The 12945-nt window shown below is 47.8% G+C and overlaps 1 protein-coding gene across 1 annotated transcript in view; it reads right to left on the bottom strand.

Moving 5' to 3' along the window:
- The window catches only part of LOC103804694 (extracellular matrix protein FRAS1-like), a gene marked incomplete at both ends in the record, with an annotated part of 62196 nt that overhangs the window by 2729 nt on the left and 46522 nt on the right, over positions 1–12945 (bottom strand). Inside the window, 5 exons of the mRNA XM_009077306.1 lie at positions 3441–3584; positions 6472–6645; positions 7269–7409; positions 7796–7936; positions 9218–9361. Coding sequence (XP_009075554.1) covers positions 3441–3584; positions 6472–6645; positions 7269–7409; positions 7796–7936; positions 9218–9361 — 744 coding nt within the window. The remainder of the gene's footprint in view (positions 1–3440; positions 3585–6471; positions 6646–7268; positions 7410–7795; positions 7937–9217; positions 9362–12945) is intronic.

Raw genomic sequence — 12945 nt, 5'->3', positions numbered from 1 at the left:
CTTCCGAAAGTATTTCCTGATGCAAAGGTTTGTGCTGTACTCTGAGTCCTGAGGTTCACAACAGCATAACTGAAAACACCACACGCTTTACAGTCATGTCAGGCAAAAAGGCCCTGGTACCTCCCAGCAAATCCAGAAGGAAAATCAGCAGGGCTGGCTCGGAAGGACACCCAGCACTGACCAGGGTTGATTTGGTTGTTGGAAGGAGTTTTGTCTCTCCTTTCCAAGCCATGAAAGGGAATCTGCCATCCAAAAATGCCAGGTGATGAAGTGCAACCACGTTTGCAGGGATCTGCCTGCTCCTTGGGAAAGGCTGGGAGCTTCTCTAGGTGGGAAATCCAGCTGGATGGTGCCTGGCACAAAGCAGCCCAGACCAGCCTAGGGAAATGAACTTCCCTTTTCCTCCTCCAGCAGCTCAGCTGCTAATTTCTGTAGGAGGCAGTGACTAAGTGGAGAGAAGCCCCAGTTTGCCTCTTGCTCAGCTCAGCCAAACTCCAGCTCTCTGTGATGGTATCAATGTCTCTCTAAAAGGACAGCAACAGCTCATTAATTTTACAAGGAACTGAAGCTATTTCTTGTTGTCAGAGTGTCCCTTCTGGAATTTTGAGAGCAAGGCAGCAAGGCTTGTTGCAGGCAGCCTTTGAGCCAGCTCTTCTGGGTTAGCTTTGAACTTGTTCCCACAGCACACAGACTCAGAAAGCAGCACGGGGAGTTCCCTTGCAAGGAAGATGCAGCTGAAGTTAAGACAGGACCTCGGGGATACTTTATCTGTGGGTGGTTTGAGTTTCCTTTCACACCAGTCCCCCAGCACGTTTCTGGTTGCCCTTCCATGAGTCAGGGCAAGACCAATGGGGGAGCTTTGAGATGAACCTGGAAACCTCAAGAGAAGCCTCTGACTGATTCAGAGCAGAAAAGCAAGGGCAGAGGTTTATGGGCAGGACACTAACTTTAGCACTGGTGCTGTCCCACTGGTGACTGCAATGTTTCCTGAAGCTGAAGTTCACTTGGGTTAGAGGCAGAGGGAAATCACAGAGCGTTTTCCAGCTGGGAAAGCAAAACCCACAGGTGCTGTGAGACTCAGCAGGGGATGGCTAAAGCCTCAAACACGTTCCTGCACACACACCTGAGCTATAAACCACAACTAATCAATTGAGCATTCTCAGAGAAGATTGGCACAAACTCTGTGTGCCCAGAATGGAGCTCAGAAACCCATTGATCGTTTGGAACTTGAGGACATTCTGTCTTTCTTCTGCTTACACCCGAAATGCTTATTTGATTAACTGCTGAAAACAAGGTCTTTTTTTCTCCTATTAACAAGGCAAATGTTCCAATCCTCGTTCAGGTAACATGTACAGTAAGACCATTAATTCCCAGGCAATAGTTTCCAGTGACAGTTGGATTTCTCCAGCCTGTGTGAAAGATTTCCCCCCCAGGTCCATAAAGTATGGCAGGTGGCTATAAGGCACCACAGCCCCTGTAAACTGTAACACAATTCTGCCTGAAGGGTTGGGAATTAGAGATAAATGGGAAGATAATTGTAACAATATATTGCTTTGGGAGGCAAAGGAAAAAGCTCTGTTAAGATTCTGATGCAAATCATATCTATGAGAGTGTCAGAGGTTTTAATGTTCCCTTTTATGGGACAGCTGCTCTTTAACTGGTAATTAATAATTTGCAAGGGCAAACTTAGCATTTCCATCAGTGCTGGATGAGGAGAGTGAGTGAAACTTAACAACCTGAATGTGTGTGGAGCCCTTTATCTCCAGCAGAACAGGCAACACAAAATACCAGACAGAAATTTGGCACCAAGAGCAACATTCTTCAGACTGCAGATCCAAGACCAAAGCACAGCTTCTCTGTCGAGGCAAAAAAACACCAGTAAACTCATCCTCAAGGGTTTTCTCAGCTTCAGTTGGACCAGCAAACACTGGTGCACCTGGAAAGCTTTCCCTCCTGCTTTGAGGACACAGATCCAACCCACTCAGTATCCACACTCAGCGATGCCAGGCACTGTGAGCCAAGCCTTGAAAACATGTTTCTGCTTTGAGAGGCCAAATCTCCAAACAGTGGACCAGCTTCATGACCCACAGGGCTTCAGTGTAAAGTCTGCTGGCTCACAGGGAAGGGATGCAGCACCAGGGTCAAAGTGTGGAGCCTGGAACACCAGGCAAGGCTCTCTGCAGAGGACTGAACACTGTGAGCAAAGTCAAACCTTGCCCCACACAGTGCCCACTGCTCCCAGTTCCTGCCAGGCACTGTGACACTTTCCAGATTCCCTGGGATCTGGGAGCAGGCTTATTGCTCCATGCCACCTCTCCAAACTTAGAGGCAGCAGCAGCCCAAAGGGGACAACTAAACACACAGCATGCAGCAAGCAAGGAGCAAACCCTCCCCAGAAAGAATCCTGGTTTATGACAAATGGTACTAAGCTTTCCAATGGAATTTACAGCTGGAAAAACACATTTCCACGGGCCTTTTTTTTCATAGGAAGCATAATGCAAAGTAATGGGGAAGTCAGGGAAGAAATGAAGTGCATAGAGCTATGATGTGACAGGACATTAACGAGTGCTGTTGCAGCCCCTGAAATTTTACAGGGCAGAGACAGCTCCTCACACTGAAATGCTGAATTATTTCCACCTTGTAACCATTTGACTGTATCAAACACCTTGATTCCTCAACATGAATTCCTAAAATGATGCATAATACTTCCAGGGTATTTTCCTACTCCTCAAACACTTTTCCCCCTCTCTTTGTCTCTGCAGACAAACAATCACTGCCATTTAAAAGGAAGAAGAAATGTTTCACCAAATTAATCTGTGGAGAGCAAAGAAACAAGTCTTTCATAAAAAACCCACCCAAGACATAGATGTAAACAGAGAGAAGTCTCTGTGCAGGGGAATCATCTCTATTAAATTGAGAACAATAGCTCTCAGTGGATATATTTATTACTTCTAATGCATTTTCCTCTTTTCTTAGGACTCCTTATCTCATTTGGAACTGTTCAGCCTAGATTAAGCCTCACACACCGTAGCTTTCTTTGATAAAGCAAAAAAAATGGCTTGATAAAGCTCAGGAATTGCTGGAGCAGTTCCCAGGATATGTTTATACATGTCTGTGTGAGGGATTAGAAGTGATTTCTCTTTCCAAACAGAGAAATGCAATCAGTGGTTTCAGTTGATGTGCTTAAGTGCAGGCCCTGAGCACCCACCCAGCACAGCCCCACACTGCAATCCTGTCACCTCCCAGAAACACACACAGCAGTGCTAGCTCTGCCAGTTTTCCTACAGGGCCCCAGAAACTGCTTCTCTGACTCACAAATGCCTCCTTACCTCCCTTTCCTGAAGCTCTGAGCAGGCCCCAAGCAGCTTTCCTGGCACTGTGCTGTTGGTGGGTGCTTAGTGGCACACACAGACCATCCCACAACAGCTCCTCTTACTCACCCACACAATATCCCACCAGGTTGAGGTACTGCTCTTCCTTGCAGCTAGTCCTGCACTTGCCACGAGCCAGAGTGGCATGGGGATGGCAGGTCAGGCACTCCCAGTCAGAGGGGCCATGGCATGTCTTGCAGGATGGGTGACAGGCTGGACAAAGAAAACCAACACTTGTTATGCTCCTGTTGTAGATCCTCTCTCCCCTCCCCAAAACACCAGCTCCCATCAGCATTCACTCCTACAAGACATGGACTAAAATGGCTTAACAGCATCAGCAGAGTTGTGGTTTGGAAGGCTCTTAAATCCTCATTTGGAATGAAGAAGGTGAGGAATGAGTTGTCAGTTTGAAAGATGTGATTTGTTCTCTGCATTAATCAAGATATAGATCTACACACAATGTAAAACAGAGAGAGACTGACCAGTTTATTCCTCCCTCCAGCATGTGCTTGTGCACATAACAGAGTGGGATGCACTGGGGAGATAAATTCAGCTTCTCTTGGGACTGTATGAACAACCATGGCATGAGCTGGATATGCACGAGAGAGAAACTGAGGAATGATTTCTCCACAAAGCCCTCCCAGAATGAAAGCTATAAAGCCTCAATGCCATGACAGCTCATCAGCCATTCTGTCTGTCAACAGCTCAACAAAAACGTGTCAGAGAAAGTGGCTGACAGTGCTCCACAATATTTCACAGGCTGTTTTTGTACCCTTCCACCTTTAAAGACAGGTGCCAGATTCCCAGATCTGAGCGAGATAAAAATACTGTGGCTAACAATCTGCAAAAGATCCTTACAAACTACTTTTAAAGCTCTTTATGAATAAAAGCACAAGACTTGAAAGATGCCACTTTCCTGACACTCAGATTTTGCTGCTGAGACATTTACATAAGCCTGAGAGTGTGGAATGCAGCATTCAGCAGTTACCTCAGCTCCAAGGTGGCAGTGCATCACCCCAGAATTGATGAGTCTTTACAATGCCTTGCCAAATAAATGTATTTATAGAGCTGTTCCTTGGGTGAATATATTGAATAGAGAGAGCAATGGACTTTAAAAGAAGTTTTTCTCTCTGAACTTGAGGCTTTGCCTAATAAAAGCATTTTATTTTTTGGTGTTGTCCAGGAAAGGCTTTATTCCACTAGCTAGGAACAGCATCCAAGCCTGCTGAAACCAAACACAAAATACCTTCAGGGAAACACTCCAGAGGAGCAAAACTGACTATAATTTATGATTCCAAGTGCACATCTCTCTCCTATTAGGAAGAGATTCCATCTCCTGAAATTGGTCTATCCTGTTCTCCCCTGAAAACCCTCAGGCAGCTCTGCATACACCTGGCAGCACCTGCACTGCCCCCGAGCACAGGGCACTCACGGGAGCAGAGATCTCCGAGGCTGAACAGCCCCTCGGGGCACCCGGGGAGGCACCTGCCTTCCAGCAGCACCTGGGGAGCACGGCACGACGTACAGTCCTGGGAGGAACTCCCCACACAGGCTGCACAGGACGAGTGGCACTCTGCAGGGAAGGCAAAAACACAGAGAGAGGCACGTTACTTCTGGCTGACTTTGGGTGTCCCTGTCCCAGCTGCACTGCTGTCTCCTCGGTGGTGACAGCAAGGGATTGCTCCTTCTCAGCATCCCCTGCTTGTGACAGCTAGTGAAAGCAGAGCACAGCTCTGGAAGCCATGGAGCAGAGACAGTTGCACATTTCCTCTCTGCACCCACACAACTCGTTACTGGCACAGCAAGCTGAGACACTCAATGCAGTGTGACACCATTCTCCTCCCTGGAAGAGCTCCAGATGCTGAAATTACCTTTTGGCATCACCCTACAGTCACTCCAGGAAGGGATTTCTATCCAACATCACTGCATTGTTACCATAGCCACTCTGGAGCAAATATCCATGGACTTGGGTTGAGCACCTCAAATAAGTGCTCATCACAAGGATGATCCAGCCAGAGAGAAGAGTGCAGTTAAAAGGCTAAGACTTCTTCACCTTTACTGGTTCTGATCCTAAACCATACCATCTTAATCTAAACAACTTGATTAAGTAAATATATAAACTCATTCTGTAAAATCCTTAGCTAAAGGATTTATTAGAGCAGTGACTGGAGGCCACAGGTTCCACCCCCTGAGGTGTGAGGGTGCTGAGGCACTGGCACCTGGACTCGGACAAGAAAACCCACTCCCTGCCAAGGAGCAGCCACTGCATGGACTGAAGGCTCTACACTAATGCCTTCAGGGACCAGTGCAAAGCACAGGATACCTGGTGGTCTGTGTAGGCCACTGGTAAAGGCAGAATTGCTCCACCTGAGAAAATGCCACTTCTTCCTTTTTAAGATCCTCTAAGGAAAAAAAAAATTAGCTTTTACAGGTTCTTTTCACTGAGCTGAGATGAAGAGACAAAATCAAAATAAATGGATTTTAAATTATGTCAACTTCCAGAAAATATTGGGCTTTTTAACAGGAAGAAACAGCCATCAGTAATGTTGTTACTACTGTTACTACTGCTGCTGCAGTCACTGTCTCTATGGCTGGCTGGAAACCACACATATCCCCAGTGCACATCACATTACAAGCTCTAACCTTCATGGAAATGCTTCCTGCTTGGTATTTTGGGAGCAGCCATGGCACATATGCTGCAGGGCATGTAGCAGAAGAGCCTCCTCAAAAGAAAAGGCTGCTGTGGGATGTCTTGACCTGCTCCAAGGGCTAAGGAGGAGACAGCAGAGTCTCTTTTGAAAAGGATTTAAGGATTGATCCTGCTTCAAAACGAGTCAGTGCTGAAAATCACACATTGCACTTCAATGAAAAGGGAGCTAAGCTGAGCTGAGCAGGCTGGAACAGGTATTTAAAGGCAAAATACCTGAATCCTTCAGTCACAAAGTGTACGTAGAGTGTATTTTCCCTCTCATGTATGTGCCATTTTGAAGTTATAGAGTTTCAGTAGTCGTGACAGTCACGAGCCAAACACAGGAGCTCACCCCGAGCACCGAAAACCCTGCGCTGAGAGCTGTGAACGGCTCTTCCCACCTCCACTCACCTCTGCACACTCCTGTGCTGTCCACATAGAACTGGGCTTGGCAGTGAGGGAGGCAGAGGCCGTGCAGAGCTCCTTCCCTGGGCGGCCGAGGCTGCAGGACATCCTCAGGAGAGCTGCACTGCAGGCACTGCATGGCCCCGGGGCCAGAGCATGCACGGCACGACGGGTGGCAACCTGGGCACAGGAGAGAGCCATCAGAGCTGCAGCCCCAGAGCACCTTCTGCAGAGAAAGGCCCAGCAACACGGGCATCTGGTACTGCTTGCTGGGATGGAACAGGGATTTTAGAGCCATGATTTGATATGTTTCCCCTCGCTCGCAAATAACAGCTCTTCTCTTGGGTAAAGCTGATGAGCAAGTAAGAAGTGCAGCACTGTGCCACAGACAGCCAATGCTCCCTTCATTTCTGGGACTGCAACAGGGAGAACAGCCTCACTAGGACAGAGAGCAGGGAGTGACAGTCCAAACTCCCAGGTTTCCCTCTGCTGCAAAAGTGACCTCAGTCTTGGCAAATCTACCAGGTGTGTGTGGAACTTCACCCAGCACTTAACTCGAGAGAAACTTGGAAGCAGTGTACATTTATCCCAACAGCATAGAGAAGGAAAAACAGTCCTTGAGATCACTGAATGCTGAGGGTGTGAAGGCAGAAAACACGTGGGAAAATTCCCTTTTTCTCCAAGTGGAAAACAACCAGCAGGGAAAGGCAGGAACTACTCACTGACTGGTTCAGCGTAGGATAAAGGATCAACACGATCTGGTTTACAGCAGCTTGGGAACATATTCCAAGTGCACAGCTTACCCTTGCAGATGTTGTGATCCTGGTAAAATCCTTCTCCACAGCTCTGCAGGCACTGGCCCTGGTGCAGTGCCAGAGGAAAGGAACAGGAGGTGCAGTGAGTAGCCAGAGGTCCCTGACATGTGGAGCACGAAGCGTGACAAGCTGAGAAAGAAAGAGAACACAGAACTGAAACATAACATTTCTTCTCCTTGAGAGTGCTGGTGCTGACTACAGCCTCCTCCAGCTGTAGGAAACTCCCAGCTGGAATGATTCTCAGCTAGGTGAACTAATGAGAGCAGAAGTGCACATGTATTAATCATTGCTAACAGCAGTAACTCTCACTCACACAGTGTTCTGAGTATCTCAGCGTGTCTTAATGTGCTTCACGAGGCAAAGACAACAATCCATCACAACTGAACCAAACAGAAAACCAGCAAATTCCCTGTCCCCACTAGCACTTCTGTGGTCCTAACATTCCCTCCCCACAGGTGAACACGTAGGAGCTGCAATGAGAGCCTGAGAGAAGGTCGTGCAAATACGTCTCTTACCTCTGCATCGTCCACTGCTGCTCGGGAAATATCCATCTGGGCACTCTGACATGCACTTCCCATCATGTAACAGCTTACCTGAGGCACAGGTCACACACCTGGCTGGCTCTGGAGAGCATGTTTCACAGGACTGGTCACAGGCTGCCAAGGAGGACAGATCATTAACGACAGGCACTCGGTAAGGGGAGAACAACAGAGCCACCAACCTCCCTCCATGCAGGGAAACCATCCTAGACATCTCTACATGTCAGTGCACAATGAGCAGCAGTTCAGGCTGTTCAGGAAGGATGGGGGAAAAGCTGACTTTCAAAAGTCAAAGTTTTAAGTGTGAAAATGCAGCTAAAATCCAGCATGATAATGTTCTTATCAACTCCTGCAGTCTCTACTCTCCCAGGCAGTCGGCTCTGAACTGACCTGTTGTCTAGGAGCACTATGGAGCTCCTCCTAAGGAAGGGGCACTGCTGCTGCTGGGTATTTACCAGGGCCAAGCATTTCATTTAACCCATTTCTGTCTCTTTTCACCAGTCAAACCAGCTCACAGCTCTCCAGCTGGGGACCAAAGTGCTGGTTTTGGCAGGAAATGAAAGGTGTGAATCCTGGAGGTTGTGAGGAACAGCTACGGGGGTTTGAGAAACCACCAGCAATAAAAATCAAATCTAAGTTAGATTTCCTTTTGAGCTGAAATGATTTTCAACTCCAGATAGAAGATTTCAAGCCTGCACGCTTGAAACATAGTTTTAAGTGAGTAAAACTGACTAGTATAGGCATCAACCAAACTGAAGGGGAATCTGGTGATCCAGAAGCAGCTGAAAAAAGGCAGGTTTTGCCAACATGCTCCAGGTTTTAAGCTCTCCCTGTGGCTCAGACACACCTGTGAAGACCACAACCCCTGCCTGGCCATCCTGGATAAATCCTTCAAAGCAAAAACTCAGACTGGAATGTTTGTGGCAAATTCAAGATCCTTTATGTGAGATTTTTTCCCCCTTCATGATCTGTTTGACTCAGGTCTTTTAATTCCCTCCGGCCATCCCTTCCCCTTTTTCCCAGGAAACCTTCCCAGCTCCCAAGGCACATGTGCTGTGCAGGTATTAGTTACTGTGATGCTGAATCATAATTAAATTTACAGAAACCTGCTGGCAAAGGCTATTTTTCTTTCCACAGACAAATGGATTTGTCAGGCCCTCAGAAACAGCTCAGTGAGGCTTTCAAGCTGTTCAGCAAGGGAAAATCCCTTAGACCTTTCAGCATCTGATTAGCTCAAATGGATGAATAACCTTACAAGCAAACAGCATCTTTGCTCCGTTGGTGTTTATGCACAAGGTGCAGTTGGTTCCTCAGACATGAACCAAATCACAGCTGCTGCACAGCCAAATGAAATATTGATTCCTTTTCTTGCAGGGCATTTCTCAGACAGGTATTTACCAGTGCAGATTCCGTCCTTGGGGTAAAAGCCCTGTCTGCAGCTGGCCAGGCACAGCCCTGCCTGCAGCACGAGTGCTGGGTCCCTGCAGGACAGGCAGTGGCTCTCAGCAGCTCCCCAGCACGAGGAGCAGGACCAGTGACAAGCTGCAAGGGAAGGAAAGGGCAGGATTAGCCAACAACCCACTCCCCATTAGCTCTCTAAAGTGAAGAGCTTGCCACTTCACTTCTTTGCAGGTTTGTTCAAGCATTCGCTGCCTCAGAAAGGGAAGCAAAACCCACTGCTGCTCTGAGGCTGGAGTCTTTCATCGAAGCCATCATTCCTGGCTGCATTTCCTACGTGCAGTGTGACATGCAGAGCAGTTGCTGTGGCTCTTATCAGCCCGGGAAGAGTATTGGGAAGACTGTTAAGACCTGTTCATCCCTGGTGCCAGAGGCTCTACCAGCACAAAGGGAAATGGGGAGAGATCCCACCACAGGCCTCTTAACAACCAGAGCTGCAGTGAGTTCAGATTAGTCCCCTGGGGTGAGTGCTGACAGAACCTCACCTCCAGGCACAGAGTTACCCTGCAGAGCTGCAGTCAACACTGAGCAAAATCAAAAGCAAGAGCCCCCAGTTCTAGAAACAACTCTCTCTGTCCTTCGAGGGCCACAAGGAACTGACTTCTGGCTGTAGGCCCATCAGAAATAATCCTCCTGTGCTCAGCCTGAGTGATTCCCAGGGATAATCAGGCAGTGGTGCCCAGCTCCAGCAGTGGACACTGCCTGTCTGTTCCTTGACAGTACCAGCAGAAGTGAAGGTGCATTCCCTCACTGAGGTGGGACACCAGCTGCCCTTCCCTCTGGGTGAGCCACAGGTCATGGCTGGGACACAGTAATGGTTCAGCTTTTCCTGAGGTATAGCCCATTCCTGCAGTGCAGGCAGGATAACAGCCCTCTCTGTGGCTCCTGGGTACAGAACACACAGGCACAACAGTGATCTCAAGTGTGATGACATCTCACAGTTAAAGTAATGACTGTGTGGAGACCGATTCTGCCTCCCAAAGCAGCTGCTGAATGAGTCACCTTATTCCACACCGTACAGAAGCTCCCCTGGGATGGAAATAGAGCCCTCTGTGGTCATTGCTTATGGAATCTGGGACACAGACTCCTGCTAAATCCTGTGCTTGCAGGAACTGTGCAAATTACAGGTCTTTCAGCTATTAAGGTGGTTCATTTTCTAAATTACACCCAAATATGTTCCAAAGATGTTCTTCAACCTATGATTTCACAATAAGGCAGGTACATGCTTGTGCTCCCAGCCCATGGCAGGTGGGGAAAGACAACTGGTTGATATTTGCCCTGCAAACATGTGTGAAGTTGCAGCCACCCGAAAAAACCTCCTCTGTGCCTGGTGTCAGTGCAACACAGGAACCAGCAGACACAGCAGCAGCTCAGACATGCAACTAAGAGCACAGAACAGTGGCAAAAGCAAACACCTTCCTGCCAAAATGAAGTGAGAGACCACTTATCCTCACCCAACAGCAGATTCCCTCCATCTCACTCCTGATCCTTCCAGAATGCTGTGGCTCTTCTGGTTCCTGTACACTCCTGTGTGAGGAGTGTCTCATAAGGATATCCTGAACCAGAATGGATCTTCCCCTCAACTCCTGCAGCAAGTGCATCTAATTGTGGCTGAATCCCAACACAGTGAACACCAACCATCCCATCCCAAGGCCAAGTTTGTGCACACTTTGCTGCTCCAGCCTATAGTTTCCCTTGCTGATCCAAAGCTGCATCTCATTCCAGCCTGGATGATTCTCAGGGCACGTCTGCACTCGAAACTTCACTGCAGAGTATGAGTTCATGCTGTACATTTCTAAGGAGTGAAATGTCCTCGTCTCACCTTCCAGACCTGAGTGTTTTGCTCCTCTCTGAGCTCACTCTAACATTCAACACGTTTTTGAAAGATCTTCAATCACAGACTGCAGAGCTGGAGCACTCACTGAACATACCCAGTCATTTGCAAAGTTCTCAGGTCCTCTCTGGAGGTGCTGCTCCTTCCCAAGAGACTGGATGGAGCTTGGAGCACTTGGGCTAGTGGAAGTGTCCCTGTTCAGGGCAAGGGAGCTGGAAGTAGATGATCTTCACAGTCTCTTCCAACCCAAACCATTCCATGGTTCTGTGATCACACCCCTCACACACACCCTGCCTGCAGAAGCTTTGGCTCTTTCAGCACTGGATCACTGCCAGGCTCAACAGCTGCTTCTCACCCAAACATCCAGGCACCAACTGCACTGAAAGGACAGGAAAAAATGGAAGCATTCAATGAGCCACTGTCAGCTAAAACATCTTTGCCCACAGCAACTAGGCGGTCATCTGAAAATAAATCAACAGAAGCGACTGCATTGCCAGGAACTATTTCCACCCTGCCTGGCTATTTCCAGTTTGGATTTGTACAGGTTCTGTCTGCAGCTCACCAAACTGGCTCTTCCCTGCATCAGTGCAGGTAACGCGTCCCCAGGTTGGGCCCTTTGCTTTGCAGGGCTAATGCCAGTGGCATTCCAGCAAGAACATGGACAGAAGGCAGTGCCTGGCTTTGGGAAAGCACAGATGGAGTCCAACCATACCATCAAGCACCTCTCCCCTTCCATGCTCAGTTGTTGACCCAGCAAGGTAGAGCAGAGAAAAACAACAGGTAGTGACTACAAACCCAAGTGCTTTGCTCGGAGTGAGTTTGGTCTGTTAGTGTCAAGTTACACTTCTCAACATCCTCATTTTGGGAGCTCAAAGCAGAAATCCTTCAGTTCCACCTAAACTCTGGAATAATCTTGAAAACATAAATAATTAAGGCACAAAAATGCAGTGAGAGCATTGCACACTGCGAGTCCTCCGAGCCCTCCTGCTCTACCAGGCACACATGGCTGATTTTTGCCTCCTTCTGCTCTGCCTTTGGTGGGGAGTTCTGAGCTGTTTGCACAGCCTGTTCCTGCCAAGGGAGACTTCACTCACCTCTCTGCCCTGAGCCTGACGCACACTGATCCAAGATCTTTAAATCCACTGCTACACAGCTGAACTTATTACCTTTTATTCTCAAATTTACTTCCATTTAAAGTGTTTAATACCTCACAGGTGGAGGGACGGATGGGCAGGAAAACAACTGTGGTGTAAGATTAAATTAGGGCAGAGATCAGACAACTGTAATCAGAAATTCAGAACAGATTCAATTAGATGTTGTAAGACATGAACAAAAGGAAAGGCTAATTCAGTGCATTTTGCTACAAGGCAGACAACAGTGTTCCAGCAAGAGGATGGAGTCAGGAACCTGGTGTAAGCCTCTTTCAAGTCCAGAGAGAATTCCTCAAGAGGGAGTTTAGTGGAACTATAGCAATTAACACAGTCTAGTTCATCCTTTCTGTGATTTGGGAACAAGCTTATTGTAGATGTTAAAACCATTATGAGTAAAATCTTTCTGAGCAGTCTGAGGCTCTTCTCCACAATCTGATTAGAGGTCTGGAAAAATAAAGAGGCTGCAAGGCAGGAGTGAATGGCAATGAATTGCAGACTGCAGCTGAAATTTAAGACTTTCTCCACTGGTTTGACTTTATGCAGAAAATGCAGCCAGGCAGAACTAAAGCAAATTGGTTTAATTCCCTTGAGGAAAGGGGAACAAATTTTCCCAGAGACTTTCAGCTCCAAGCATGCCTGAGTGCAAATCTGGCTGGAGTGTACAATCAGTAATCTACAGAGCA

Source organism: Acanthisitta chloris, unplaced genomic scaffold (genome assembly GCF_000695815.1).
Source record: "Acanthisitta chloris isolate BGI_N310 unplaced genomic scaffold, ASM69581v1 scaffold956, whole genome shotgun sequence".
In the NCBI taxonomy this organism is placed as follows: domain Eukaryota; kingdom Metazoa; phylum Chordata; class Aves; order Passeriformes; family Acanthisittidae; genus Acanthisitta; species Acanthisitta chloris.
This window is presented reverse-complemented; position numbering and strand designations above follow the sequence as displayed.